Raw genomic sequence first — 13,533 nt, 5'->3', positions numbered from 1 at the left:
TAAGGAGAAAAGAGAGAGACTCCCAAACATTCTATATATAGAGAGAGACTCCCAGACATTCTATACATATAGAGACACCCAGACATTTTCAATAGAGAGAGAGACTCCCAGACATTCTCTATAGAGAGAGAGACTCCCAGGCATTCTCTATAGAGAGACTCCCAGGCATTCTCTATAGAGAGACTTCCAGACATTCTCTATAGCGAGAGACTCCCAGATATTCTCTATAGAGAGAGAGAGACTCCCAAACATTCTATATATACAGAGACTCCCAGACATTTTCAATAGAGAGAGAGACTCCCAGACATTCTCTACAGAGAGAGAGAGACTCCCAGAAATTCTATAGAGAGGGAGACTCCCAGACATTCTCTACAGAGAGAGAGAGAGAGACTCCCAGAAATTCTATAGAGAGGGAGACTCCCAGACATTCTCTACAGAGAGAGAGAGAGAGATTCCCAGACATTCTCTATAATGAGAGAGACTCCCAGACATTCTCTACAGAGAGAGAGAGAGAGAGAGAGAGAGAGAGACTCCCAGAAATTCTATAGAGAGGGAGACTCCCAGACATTCTCTACAGAGAGAGAGAAGAGAGACTCCCAGACATTCTCTACAGAGAGAGACTCCCAGACATTCTCTACAGAGAGAGAGAAGAGAGACTCCCAGACATTCTCTAGAGAGAGAGACTCCCAGACATTTTCTACAGAGAGAGATATACTCCGAGAGATGAAAGAGAGAGAGCTTTAGCATATAAAGTTATAGAGTGTTGTGATTAGATGCAGGGACTGCACAGGCCCCTGAGTGTCTTCTGGCCCTGGAACAGCTGATCTCCTCCCACACTCCCCAAATCCTCATGAGAAGAAGGAGGAGAAGAGTTTCTGCTCTGATTCTGCCGGCTCAATGGCTGAACAATGATCTGAAACTTGCAGCATGGGGGGCTATACTGGGACCACTGCACTTCTGATGTACTGTGAGTAACTGTATGTGTGTGCGACGGGGGACGCTACACTGTGTACCGAGGGGGCTACATAAGGACAACACTGTGCTGATACACTGTATACAGGGAGTGATGTGACACTGTGCTGATACACTGTATACAGGGAGTGATGTGACACTGTGCTGATACACTGTATACAGGGAGTGATGTGACACTGTGCTGATACACTGTATACAGGGAGTGATGTGACACTGTGCTGATACACTGTATACAGGGAGTGATGTGACTGTGCTCATACACTGTATACAGGGAGTGATGTGACACTGTGCTGATACACTGTATACAGGGAGTGATGTGACTGTGCTCGTACACTGTATACAGGGAGTGATGTGACACTGTGCTGATACACTGTATACAGGGAGTGATGTGACTGTGCTGGTACACTGTATACAGGGAGTGATGTGACACTGTGCTGATACACTGTATACAGGGAGTGATGTGACTGTGCTGATACACTGTATACAGGGAGTGATGTGACTGTGCTGGTACACTGTATACAGGGAGTGATGTGAGACTGTGCTGGTACACTGTATACAGGGAGTGATGTGACACTGTGCTGATACACTGTATACAGGGAGTGATGTGACTGTGCTGATACACTGTATACAGGGAGTGATGTGACACTGTGCTGATACACTGTATACAGGGAGTGATGTGACTGTGCTGATACACTGTATACAGGGAGTGATGTGACACTGTGCTGATACACTGTATACAGGGAGTGATGTGACTGTGCTGATACACTGTATACAGGGAGTGATGTGACACTGTGCTGATACACTGTATACAGGGAGTGATGTGACACTGTGCTGATACACTGTATACAGGGAGTGATGTGACACTGTGCTGATACACTGTATACAGGGAGTGATGTGACACTGTGCTGATACACTGTATACAGGGAGTGATGTGACTGTGCTGATACACTGTATACAGGGAGTGATGTGACACTGTGCTGATACACTGTATACAGGGAGTGATGTGACTGTGCTGATACACTGTATACAGGGAGTGATGTGACTGTGCTGATACACTGTATACAGGGAGTGATGTGACACTGTGCTGATACACTGTATACAGGGAGTGATGTGACTGTGCTGGTACACTGTATACAGGGAGTGATGTGACTGTGCTGATACACTGTATACAGGGAGTGATGTGACTGTGCTGATACACTGTATACAGGGAGTGATGTGACTGTGCTCGTACACTGTATACAGGGAGTGATGTGACACTGTGCTGATACACTGTATACAGGGAGTTATGTGACTGTGCTGATACACTGTATACAAGGAGTGATGTGACACTGTGCTGATACACTGTATACAGGGAGTGATGTGACTGTGCTGGTACACTGTATACAGGGAGTGATGTGACTGTGCTGATACACTGTATACAGGGAGTGATGTGACTGTGCTCGTACACTGTATACAGGGAGTGATGTGACTGTGCTGATACACTGTATACAGGGAGTGAGGTGACTGTGCTGATACACTGTATACAGGGAGTGATGTGACACTGTGCTGATACACTGTATACAGGGAGTGATGTGACTGTGCTGATACACTGTATACAGGGAGTGAGGTGACTGTGCTGATACACTGTATACAGGGAGTGATGTGACTGTGCTGATGCACTGTATACAGGGAGTGATGTGACTGTGCTGATACACTGTATACAGGGAGTGATGTGACACTGTGCTGATACACTGTATACAGGGAGTGATGTGACACTGTGCTGATACTGTATACAGGGAGTGATGTGACTGTACTAATACACTGTATACAGGGAGTGATGTGACTGTGCTGATACACTGTATACAGGGAGAAGTGACTGTGCTGATACACTGTATACAGGGAGAAGTGACTGTGCTGATACACTGTATACAGGAAGTGATGTGACACTGTGCTGATACACTGTATACAGGGAGTGATGTGACTGTGCTCATACACTGTATACAGGGAGTGATGTGACACTGTGCTCATACACTGTATACAGGGAGTGATGTGGTGACACTGTATAAAGGGTGTTATGGTAATGACACTGTACTGACACTGTATAAAGGGTGTGTTGATAATGACACTGTACAAAGGGTGTGATGGTAATGACACTGTATAAAGGGTGTGATGGTAATGACCCTCTACTGACACTGTACAAATGGTGAGATGGTAGTAACACTGTACTCAGACACTGTACAAAAGGGTGTATGGTTGTGATACTGTACTGACACTGTATAAAGGGTGTGATCGTAGTGACACTGTACTGACACTATAAAGGGTGTGTTGATAATGACACTGTACTGACACTGTACAAAGGGTGTGATGGTAATGACACTGTATAAAGGGTGTGATGGTAATGACCCTCTACTGACACTGTACAAAGGGTGAGATGGTAGGAACACTGTACTCAGACACTGTACAAAAGGGTGTAAGGTTGTGATACTGTACTGACACTGTATAAAGGGTGTGGTCGTAGTGACACTGTACTGACACTGTATAAAGGGTGTGATGAGGTGAGACTGTACTGATACACTGTGCAAAATGGTGTGATGGCAATGACACTGTACTGACACTGTATAAAGGGTGTAATGGTAATGACACTGTACTGACGCTGTATAAATTGTGTGATGGTAGTGACCCTGTACTGATACACTGTATAAAGGGTGTGATGAGGTGAGATTGTACTAATACACTCTATAAAGGTTGTAATTACACTGTACTGACACCTCATGGAGATGAGGCTAGACTGTACTGATACACTGTACAACATGGTGTGATGGTAGTGACACTGTACTGAGACACTGTATAAAGGGTGTGATGGTAGTGACACTATACTGACACTGTATAAAGGGTGTGATGGTAATGACACTGTACTGAGACACTATGAAGGGTGTGATGGTAGTGACACTGTACTGAGACACTGTATAAAGGGTGTGATGGTAATGACACTGTATAAATGGTGTGATGGTAGTGACACTGTACTGACACTGTACAAAGGGTGTAATGGTAATGACACTGTACTGAGACACTGTATAAAGGGTGTGACAAGGTGATACTGTACTGATACAATGGGTAAATCATGTGATGTGGTGACACTGTACTCAGATAGTATACATGGTGATGATGTGGTTACACTGTATAGATGGTGTGATGGTAGTAACGTTGTCCGTACTTTTCTGCCTGATTTTCTGATTTGGTTTGGGACTGATTAGGGCTTCTTTCAGCAATCCCACCTCTCTGGTCCTACTGTACAGACTTCATCTGTAGGCACCAGTAGCAGGTCAGAGCCCAAACCTCAGTGCGGAGGTCCCTGGTGAGCACCGTAGGTCCACTGTGGGGTCCCCCTGCCATAACGTTAACCAGCTCCAAACTTGTCAGCCCAGGGCTGGAATCCCTTGGCAAGTTGGGACCCCCCCAGAAATGGGAACAAGTCTGTCCTAACCTTGGTTGGTGATTGAGGATTTGCTATTCCCTTGAATTGTGACAATACACACTGGCCATGTATTCTGCAGGATCTCCTCCCAGGCATCTCAGATCACCCCTACAGCTCTGTCTGAGGCTCCATCTGCCACTTCTGCATCTCCTCAACTTCAAATTCCCAAACCCCTAAATACAGTGGAGATCTCAAACTTTGTAAAAGCTTTTTTTTTTGCCATCCATCAATGTTCTACCTGGAAAGTTCCATCGGAGAAAGCAAGAATGGCTTCTACTTTCTGGGAGCGTAACAGTTCTCTCTTGCGTAACTGAACATCTTTCCTGAACATGTTTAAAATAATTTTTAATGGGTCTGTCTTTAGCTGCCTTCAGCATCCTCCAGCTTCATCAGGGCTCTCAAACTATGGACCAGTACGCAGTCCCGATTAATACCTTGATAGTGAAACTTCACTGGAATAATGAGCCTTGGTTGCAACTTGTTGGCAAAGTTTATAAGATCTCATCAAAAAAATGTACGTGCTTAATGGGAGCATGCACCTTCTTCAGATGACCACATTCCCCTATGTATCGAAGTGGTTGCACAGTTTAAAGATATTAACATGAGGGACATCAGTCTCGCTACTCCATATGGTTCATTTCAGGCACCTATCATTCCGCATGCAACTAGGAGGCTCCTACGTTTCTCCTGAGGAATGGGAGAGAAGGTCTAAGAATTTCCTATGTCTTTATTGTGCTGAACCTGCCTAGCTGGTTTCGGTAGAGGTCAACTTAGATTTGCCCATTTACTATCTCTGCATGAATCTTATCAATCCAAAAGCAGATAACCCAGTAGTTTCGGGTCTTCCCTGGCTTTGCCAGCACTGTCCAGGGCACAACTGGCATTCTGATCAGGTTGCCATCTCAATTAAAGACCATATTGCTCATGGTATCGATTATCAAGAAATTGGATGTCATCATGATGAAGAATCTATATTGACTACCTCTCCTTACCGAGCTCTTTCTCCACACCAAAGTTGTGACTATCTTTTCTAAGTAGAATGTAAGCTCTTGCGAGCAGGGCCCTCTACCCTCTTGTGGTTCTCATTACTTTATTTTCATCTATTTCTTACTCACCACTAGGACACCTAACACTTGGTGCTTATGCTTTGTTGCTTAATTGGGTGTTATGGCCACCTATGTATCAATGTATATTATCCATGTCCTTGTCCTTCATTGTATTGTATTTTACTGTAAGTCACTTTTTTGGTTATGTACTGTGTAAGGCGCTGCGGAACACTTGTGGCGCCATATAAATAAACGATAATAATAATAATAACCTCATGGGGTCTAATTCCTATTAGAGAGCGACAGACAAATGACAGCCATTGAGAGTACATGGTTATGCAATTTTGGCCTGTGTTTCAGAGCTTTGAAAATTAACCCTCCCCGGCAATGGCCACTGCCCAGAGGTGTGTAGGCCGTGCATGCGCAGGCGTGCTGGCACAGTAGTGAAGAGACCGCTGACGCAGTCACTTCACTTTGAGCACATCACAGGGACACGCACCTTTCGGAGACCCTGTACCTGCTGTTGCTCTTTAATACATTTGTCCAGTGTGATCGCCTCCTGCAATGAGATCACGGGCGCTAATGTCGCACATAGATAGTATTGAGTATGTGATCATTGACAAATGAGCCCCTTAGACACTTTAAGGGGCAGGTCAGAGGGCCGCCACCTGTGGACCTTTCCCCAGCAAAGCCCAAATCTCCTCGCAGGTGTCCATGTTGGACCCTGGGGTTCTGTTACTCAGTGCCTCTGTCCAGACAGAACAAAGCTTGTTTGACAATAATGAATCCTCAACTTCTCTCGGATTTTGACAAACGCCCCAATATTCTACTCCTCCACATATGCAGCCATCTTGCCGCGTAATCCTATGGAACTATATCATATGGAGCACAAAATGGGCTTAGATTATTGCTAACAGATAGGGAGAACAGGAGTGTATAACAGAGCCAGCAGTGTTATTATGAAAGGGTTAATGGATGTTTATAATACCCAGCAGTGTTGCTTTGGAAGGGTTAATAGATGTTTATAATACCCAGCAGTGTTGTTTTGGAAGGGTTAATAGATGTTTATAATACCCAGCAGTGTTGTTATGGAAGGGTTAATAGATGTTTATAATACCCAGCAGTGTTGTTATGGAAGGGTTAATAGATGTTTATAATACCCAGCAGTGTTGCTTTGGAAGGGTTAATAGATGTTTATAATACCCAGCAGTGTTGTTTTGGAAGGGTTAATAGATGTTTATAATACCCAGCAGTGTTGTTATGGAAGGGTTAATAGATGTTTATAATACCCAGCAGTGTTGTTATGGAAGGGTTAATAGATGTTTATAATACCCAGCAGTGTTGTTATGGAAGGGTTAATAGATGTTTATAATACCCAGCAGTGTTGTTTTGGAAGGGTTAATAGATGTTTATAATACCCAGCAGTGTTGTTTTGGAAGGGTTAATAGATGTTTATAATACCCAGCAGTGTTGTTATGGAAGGGTTAATAGATGTTTATAATATCCAGCAGTGTTGTTTTGGAAGGGTTAATAGATGTTTACAATACTCCTTTCAAACTAGCAACTAAAACCCAGGTTAATGCTGGGTAAACCCGGGTTGCAGCTAGGTGTGAAAGGGGACACAGAAAAAAGGGATTTGCCCTCCAGCACACTGCAGCAGAAACAATACTTATATCCTACATGATAATAGAGATTCAGAGGTATTAGTTACATACATTTGCAAATATATGAATAAGCGCCTCTGAATCTCTATTATCATGTAGGATATAAGTATTGTTTCTGCTGCAGTGTGCTGGGGGGCAAATCCCTTTTTTCTGTGCTCAGTGTAGACCCCGCCCTTTACAAGCACCTGTGTTATGCAATTAAGCTGATTTGAGCAACTACCATATTTTTTTGTAGGTGTGAAAGGGGCCAGGATTGGATTCCCGGGTAGCTTGCAGGGTCTGACACGGGAACAACCCATGTAACCCTGCAGTGTAAACGGGTAACCCGGGTCGTCCATCCCAAGTCCCGTTTACAGCATGCAGAGTTCTGGATTTCCGGCACTTGGAGTTGATGTCATCTCCAAGCGCTGGCAGACCGTGTGCAGTGCGAACGGTGCCGACCTGGGAATAACCTGTGTTGGCACCGCAGTCCGAGGGGAGGAATTTAGTGTAAAAGGGGTATAACTAGGCTCACCATACTATCCCTTTATAGGCTCACCATACTATGCCTTTAATCGGGACACACATCGATTACACAGGTTCTGTGGCTGATTAAAACCAGATGAAACCCAGGCTTGAAGTCAGCCAGCCACAGAACCTGTGTAATTCATGAGAGTCCCGGTTTAAAGGGATAGTAAGGTAAGCCTATGTATATAAAGGGATAGTAGGGTAAGCCTATGTATATAAAGGGATAGTAGGGTAAGCCTATGTATATAAAGGGATAGTATGGTAAGCCTATGTATATAATGTGATAGTAAGGTAAGCCTATGTATATAAAGGGATTGTAAGGTAAGCCTATGTATATAAAGGGATAGTAAGGTAAGCCTATGTATATAAAGGGATAGTAAGGTAAGCCTATGTATATAAAGGGATAGTAGGGTAAGCCTATGTGTATAAAGGGATAGTAGGGTAAGCCTATGTGTATAAAGGGATAGTAGGGTAAGCCTATGTATATAAAGGGATAGTAGGGTAAGCCTATGTATATAAAGGGATAGTAGGGTAAGCCTATGTATATAAAGGGATAGTAGGGTAAGCCTATGTGTATAAAGGGATAGTAGGGTAAGCCTATATATATAAAGGGATAGTAGGGTAAGCCTATGCATATAAAGGGATAGTAGGGTAAGCCTATGCATATAAAGGGATAGTTAGGTAAGCCTATGTATATAAAGGGATAGTAAGGTAAGCCTATGTATATAAAGGGATAGTAGGGTAAGCCCATGTATATAAAGGATAGTAGGGTAAGCCTATGTATATAAAGGGATAGTAGGGTAAGCCTATGTATATAAAGGGATAGTAGGGTAAGCCTATGTATATAAAGGGATAGTACGTTAAGCCTATGTATATAAGGGATAGTACGGTAAGCCTATGTATATAAAGGGATAGTACGGTAAGCCTATGTATATAAAGGGATAGTAAGGTAAGCCTATGTATATAAAGGGATAGTAGGGTAAGCCTATGTATATATAGGGATAGTACGGTATGCCTATGTATATAAAGGGATAGTACGGTAAGCCTATGTATATAAAGGGATAGTAGGGTAAGCCTATGTATATAAGGGATAGTAGGGTAAGTCTATGTATATAAAGGGATAGCAGGGTAAGCCTATGTATATAAGGGATAGTAGGGACAGTCTATATATATATAAAGGGATAGTACGGTAAGCCTATGTATATAAAGGGATAGTAGGGTAAGTCTATATATATAAAGGGATAGTAGGGTAAGTCTATGTGTATAAAGGGATAGTAGGGTAAGCCTATGTGTATAAAGGGATAGTAGGGTAAGCCTATGTGTATAAAGGGATAGTATTGTAAGTCTATGTGTATAAAGGGATAGTAGGGTAAGTCTATATATATAAAGGGATAGTAGGGTAAGTCTATGTGTATAAAGGGATAGTAGGGTAAGCCTATGTGTATAAAGGGATAGTAGGGTAAGCCTATGTGTATAAAGGGATAGTATTGTAAGTCTATGTGTATAAAGGGATAGTAGGGTAAGCCTATGTATATAAAGGGATAGTAGGGTAAGCCTATGTATATAAAGGGATAGTAGGGTAAGTCTATGTATATAAAGGGATAGTAGGGTAAGCCTATGTATATAAAGGGATAGTAGGGTAAGCCTGTGTATATAAAGAGATAGTAGGGTAAGCCTGTGTATTTAAAGGGATAGTAGGGTAAGCCTGTGTATATAAAGGGATAGTAGGGTAAGCCTGTGTATATAAAGGGATAGTAGGGTAAGTCTGTGTATATAAAGGGATAGTAGGGTAAGCCTGTGTATATAAAGGGATAGTAGGGTAAGCCTGTGTATACAAAGGGATAGCAGGGTAAACTTGTGTATACAAAGGGATAGCAGGGTAAACTTGTGTATACAAAGGGATAGGATGGTAAGCCTATGTATACAAAGGGATAGCAGGGTAAGCCTATGTATACAAAGGGATAGCAGGGTAAGCCTATGTATACAAAGGGATAGCAGGGTAAGCCTATGTATACAAAGGGATAGTAGGGTAAGCCTATGTATACAAAGGGATAGTAGGGTAAGTCTATGTATATAAAGGGATAGTATGGTAAGCCTATGTATACAAAGGGATAGTATGGTAAGCCTATGTATACAAAGGGATAGTAGGGTAAGTCTATGTATATAAAGGGATAGTAGGGTAAGTCTATGTATATAAAGGGATAGTAGGGTAAGTCTATGTATATAAAGGGATAGTAGGGTAAGCCTATGTATACAAAGGGATAGTAGGGTAAGCCTATGTATACAAAGGGATAGTAGGGTAAGCCTATGTATACAAAGGGATAGTAGGGTAAGCCTATGTATACAAAGGGATAGTAGGGTAAGCCTATGTATATAAAGGGGTAGTAAGGTATGCATATAAAGGGATAGTAGGGTAAGCCTATGCATATAAAGGGATAGTAGGGTAAGCCTGTGTATATAAAGGGATAGTAGGGTAAGCCTATGTATATAAAGGGATAGTATGGTAAGTCTATGTATACAAAGGGATAGTAGGGTAAGCCTATGTATATAAAGGGGTAGTAAGGTATGCATATAAAGGGATAGTAGGGTAAGCCTATGCATATAAAGGGATAGTAGGGTAAGCCTGTGTATATAAAGGGATAGTATGGTAAGCCTATGTATATAAAGGGATAGTATGGTAAGTCTATGCATATAAAGGGATAGTAGGGTAAGCATATATATACATATATATATATATATATATATATATATATATATATGGGATAGTAGGGTAAGCCTATGTATATAAAGGGATAGTAGGGTAAGCCTGTGCATATACAGGGATAGTAGGGTAAGCCTATGTATATATAAAGGGATAGTAAGGTAAGCCTATGCATAGAATGGGATAGTATGGTAACCCTAGGTATACCAGAGGCAGCCATGTTGTTATGGAAGGGTTAATAGATGTTTATAACAGGTAGCAGTGTTGTTATGGGAGGGTTAATAGGTATTTATAACAGGCAGCAGTGTTATGGAAGAGTTAATAGATGTTTATAACAGAGGCAGCAGTGTTGTTATGGAAGGGTTAATAGATGTTTATAACAGGCAGCAGTGTTGTTATGGAAGAGTTAATAGATGTTTATAACAGGTGCAGTGTTGTTATGGAAGGGTTAATAGATGTTTATAACAGGCAGCAGTGTTATGGAAGGGTTAATAGATGTTTATAACAGAGGCAGCAGTGTAGTTATGGAAGGGTTAATAGATGTTTATAACAGGCAGCAGTGTTATGGAAGGGTTAATAGATGTTTATAACAGAGGCAGCAGTGTTGTTATGGAAGGGTTAATAGATGTTTATAACAGGCAGCAGTGTTATGGAAGGGTTAATAGATGTTTATAACAGAGGCAGCAGTGTTATGGGAGGGTTAATAGATTAATAGATGTTTATAACAGAGGCAGCAGTGTTATGGGAGGGTTAATAGATTAATAGATGTTTATAACAGGCAGCAGTGTTATGGAAGGGTTAATAGATGTTTATAACAGGCAGCAGTGTTATAGAAGGGTTAATAGATGTTTATAACAGGCAGCAGTGTTATGGGAGGGTTAATAGATGTTTATAACAGAGGCAGCAGTGTTATGGGAGGGTTAATAGATTAATAGATGTTTATAACAGAGGCAGCAGTGTTATGGGAGGGTTAATAGATTAATAGATGTTTATAACAGGCAGCAGTGTTATGGAAGGGGTAATAGATGTTTATAACAGAGCAGCAGTGTTATGGAAGGGGTAATAGATGTTTATAACAGGCAGCAGTGTTATGGAAGAGTTAATAGATGTTTATAACAGAGGCAGCAGTGTTGTTATGGAAGAGTTAATAGATGTTTATAACAGAGGCAGCAGTGTTGTTATGGAAGGGTTAATAGATGTTTATAACAGGCAGCAGTGTTATGGGAGGGTTAATAGATGTTTATAACAGGCAGCAGTGTTGTTATGGAAGGGTTAATAGATGTTTATAACAGGCAGCAGTGTTATGGAAGGGTTAATAGATGTTTATAACAGAGGCAGCGTAATTATGGAAGAGTTAAAAGAACTTTATAACAGCCACATCCTCATCAATACACTAATTAATCACAGCTGCTGAACCCTTTTCCGCATTAGTACCCGGATTGTATGATCCAGATGATGATGTTACTGCAGACTTTAAGCAAACAAAATAGGAGAAAGATAAAAGACTGGAACAAACTAAACTAATGAAATCTGAGAAATGATCTGTAAGTGCAGAGTGCAGCCAGCACGGGGCTGACATGTCCAGGGAACGCAGGCTCTGCATGTTAGTAACCGCACCCAGGCTGCTCTGCACTCACATCATGTATGCGGGTTATGCTATGTTATACCCCTTTTACACCAGAGCAAAAACCTGTTTTTTTGCTGGGTCTACTCGGGTCGCAGCTCAGTGTAAAAGGGTCCCTGAAAAATAACCTGGGTCAAGTGACCCTGCAATCCAACCCAGGTAGCTACCAGGGTTGGACCCAGGTAATGGTGCAGTGTAAACGGTGCTACCCAGGTTATCTAATCTGGATCATGCCTAAAATGAGCTGATTGGTGGTTGTGGAGCAGTCACCTCCCACTTTTTATGACCTCACAGGTTTAGCAGGGCAGCCCTGAGTTCAGTGTGAACAGGGCTGACCTGGGAGTAACCCAGATCAAAGGTGCAGTGTAAATGGGTCTGACCAGGGTTGGAACCATGTCCAAAAACCCAGGTCGGACCTGGGTTTTTGGTGGAAAAGAGGTATTATCCATATCCTCCAACATGACCCCTCCCATCAGGTACACTACGCTCTGCTCCTGGGCTGCCCACCTAATGTGTGATTGTCGTCACCTGTGTTGAGCCAGGTAATTGATGAGACAGGTGTTTCAGCACAGGTGGCTGCAATCATACATTGAGAGGGAAGTCCAGGAGCAGAGCATTGTGTACCGGATGGAAGGGGTCATGTAGGAGGGTCTGTGTAATCGCGCAGCATGTATGAACTCATTCAGCAGATGTGTAATTCCTATGTGTCTGCGTTTTATGCGGTGAGATAAGTATTATTATCCCCTTATTATTACCCTTCCTGTGTGCTTAACTATTTCGGTTAGATGGTTTTCTCCTACATGCCACACTTGGGCTTGTCCCAGGAACCCCCTCCCAATCACTCATACAAATATAGATAGACAGATAGATAGATAGATCACATATTCAGCATCGCTTTACGCAGAGTATATCAGTAAATCTCATCGCTTCCTGCCCCAGGGGAGATTACAATCTATATTCCCTATTACATGGACATACCTACCAGTGTGTTTTTAGAGTGTGAGAGGAAAGCTGTGCACCTGGAGAATAGGCACAGAAACAGGAAGAACATACAAACTCCACACATTAGGGCCTTGGTCAGGAACTGAACTCGTGACCTTAGAGCTGTGAGGCAGTAATGCTAACCACTATGCCAACCATAGAGTGTGAGCTCTTCAGTCACTTTAGAAATAAATGATTAATGATCAGGGGTGTGTACCGCTGTCTCTGACGTATTACCCCTAGCTGCATTCACCAGGAGCTGACCCAGTGGCATACAGCGCTTGTTACCGGGATCAGTAAATATCTATTACGTTGTCCTGTCTGTGGATGTAGCGCAGTCTCGGGGACAGATTATGAATGTAATGACTGCTGGTGGTATACATACAGCATTTGTTACCGGGATCAGTAAATATCTATTACGTTGTCCTGTCTGTGGATGTAGCGGTGTCTCGGGGACAGATTATGAATGTAATGACTGCTGGTGGTATACATACAGCATTTGTTACCGGGATCAGTAAATATCTATTACATTGTCCTGTCTGTGGATGTAGCGGTGTCTCGGGAACAGATTATGAATGTAATGA

At 42.4% G+C, this 13,533-nt stretch overlaps 1 protein-coding gene across 1 annotated transcript in view; it reads left to right on the top strand.

Moving 5' to 3' along the window:
* The first annotated feature begins 559 nt into the window (after window positions 1-559).
* LOC148475090 (TGF-beta receptor type-2-like) overlaps window positions 560-13,533 on the top strand; it is a 28,548-nt gene continuing 15,574 nt past the window's right edge. The window contains exon 1 of the mRNA XM_088457738.1: window positions 560-967. Coding sequence (XP_088313864.1) covers window positions 928-967 — 40 coding nt within the window. The 5' untranslated portion in view covers window positions 560-927. The remainder of the gene's footprint in view (window positions 968-13,533) is intronic.

This window comes from Taudactylus pleione, unplaced genomic scaffold, assembly GCF_031769625.1.
Source record: "Taudactylus pleione unplaced genomic scaffold, aTauple2 ptg000781l, whole genome shotgun sequence".
Taxonomy (NCBI): Eukaryota; Metazoa; Chordata; class Amphibia; order Anura; family Myobatrachidae; genus Taudactylus; species Taudactylus pleione.
This window is presented reverse-complemented; position numbering and strand designations above follow the sequence as displayed.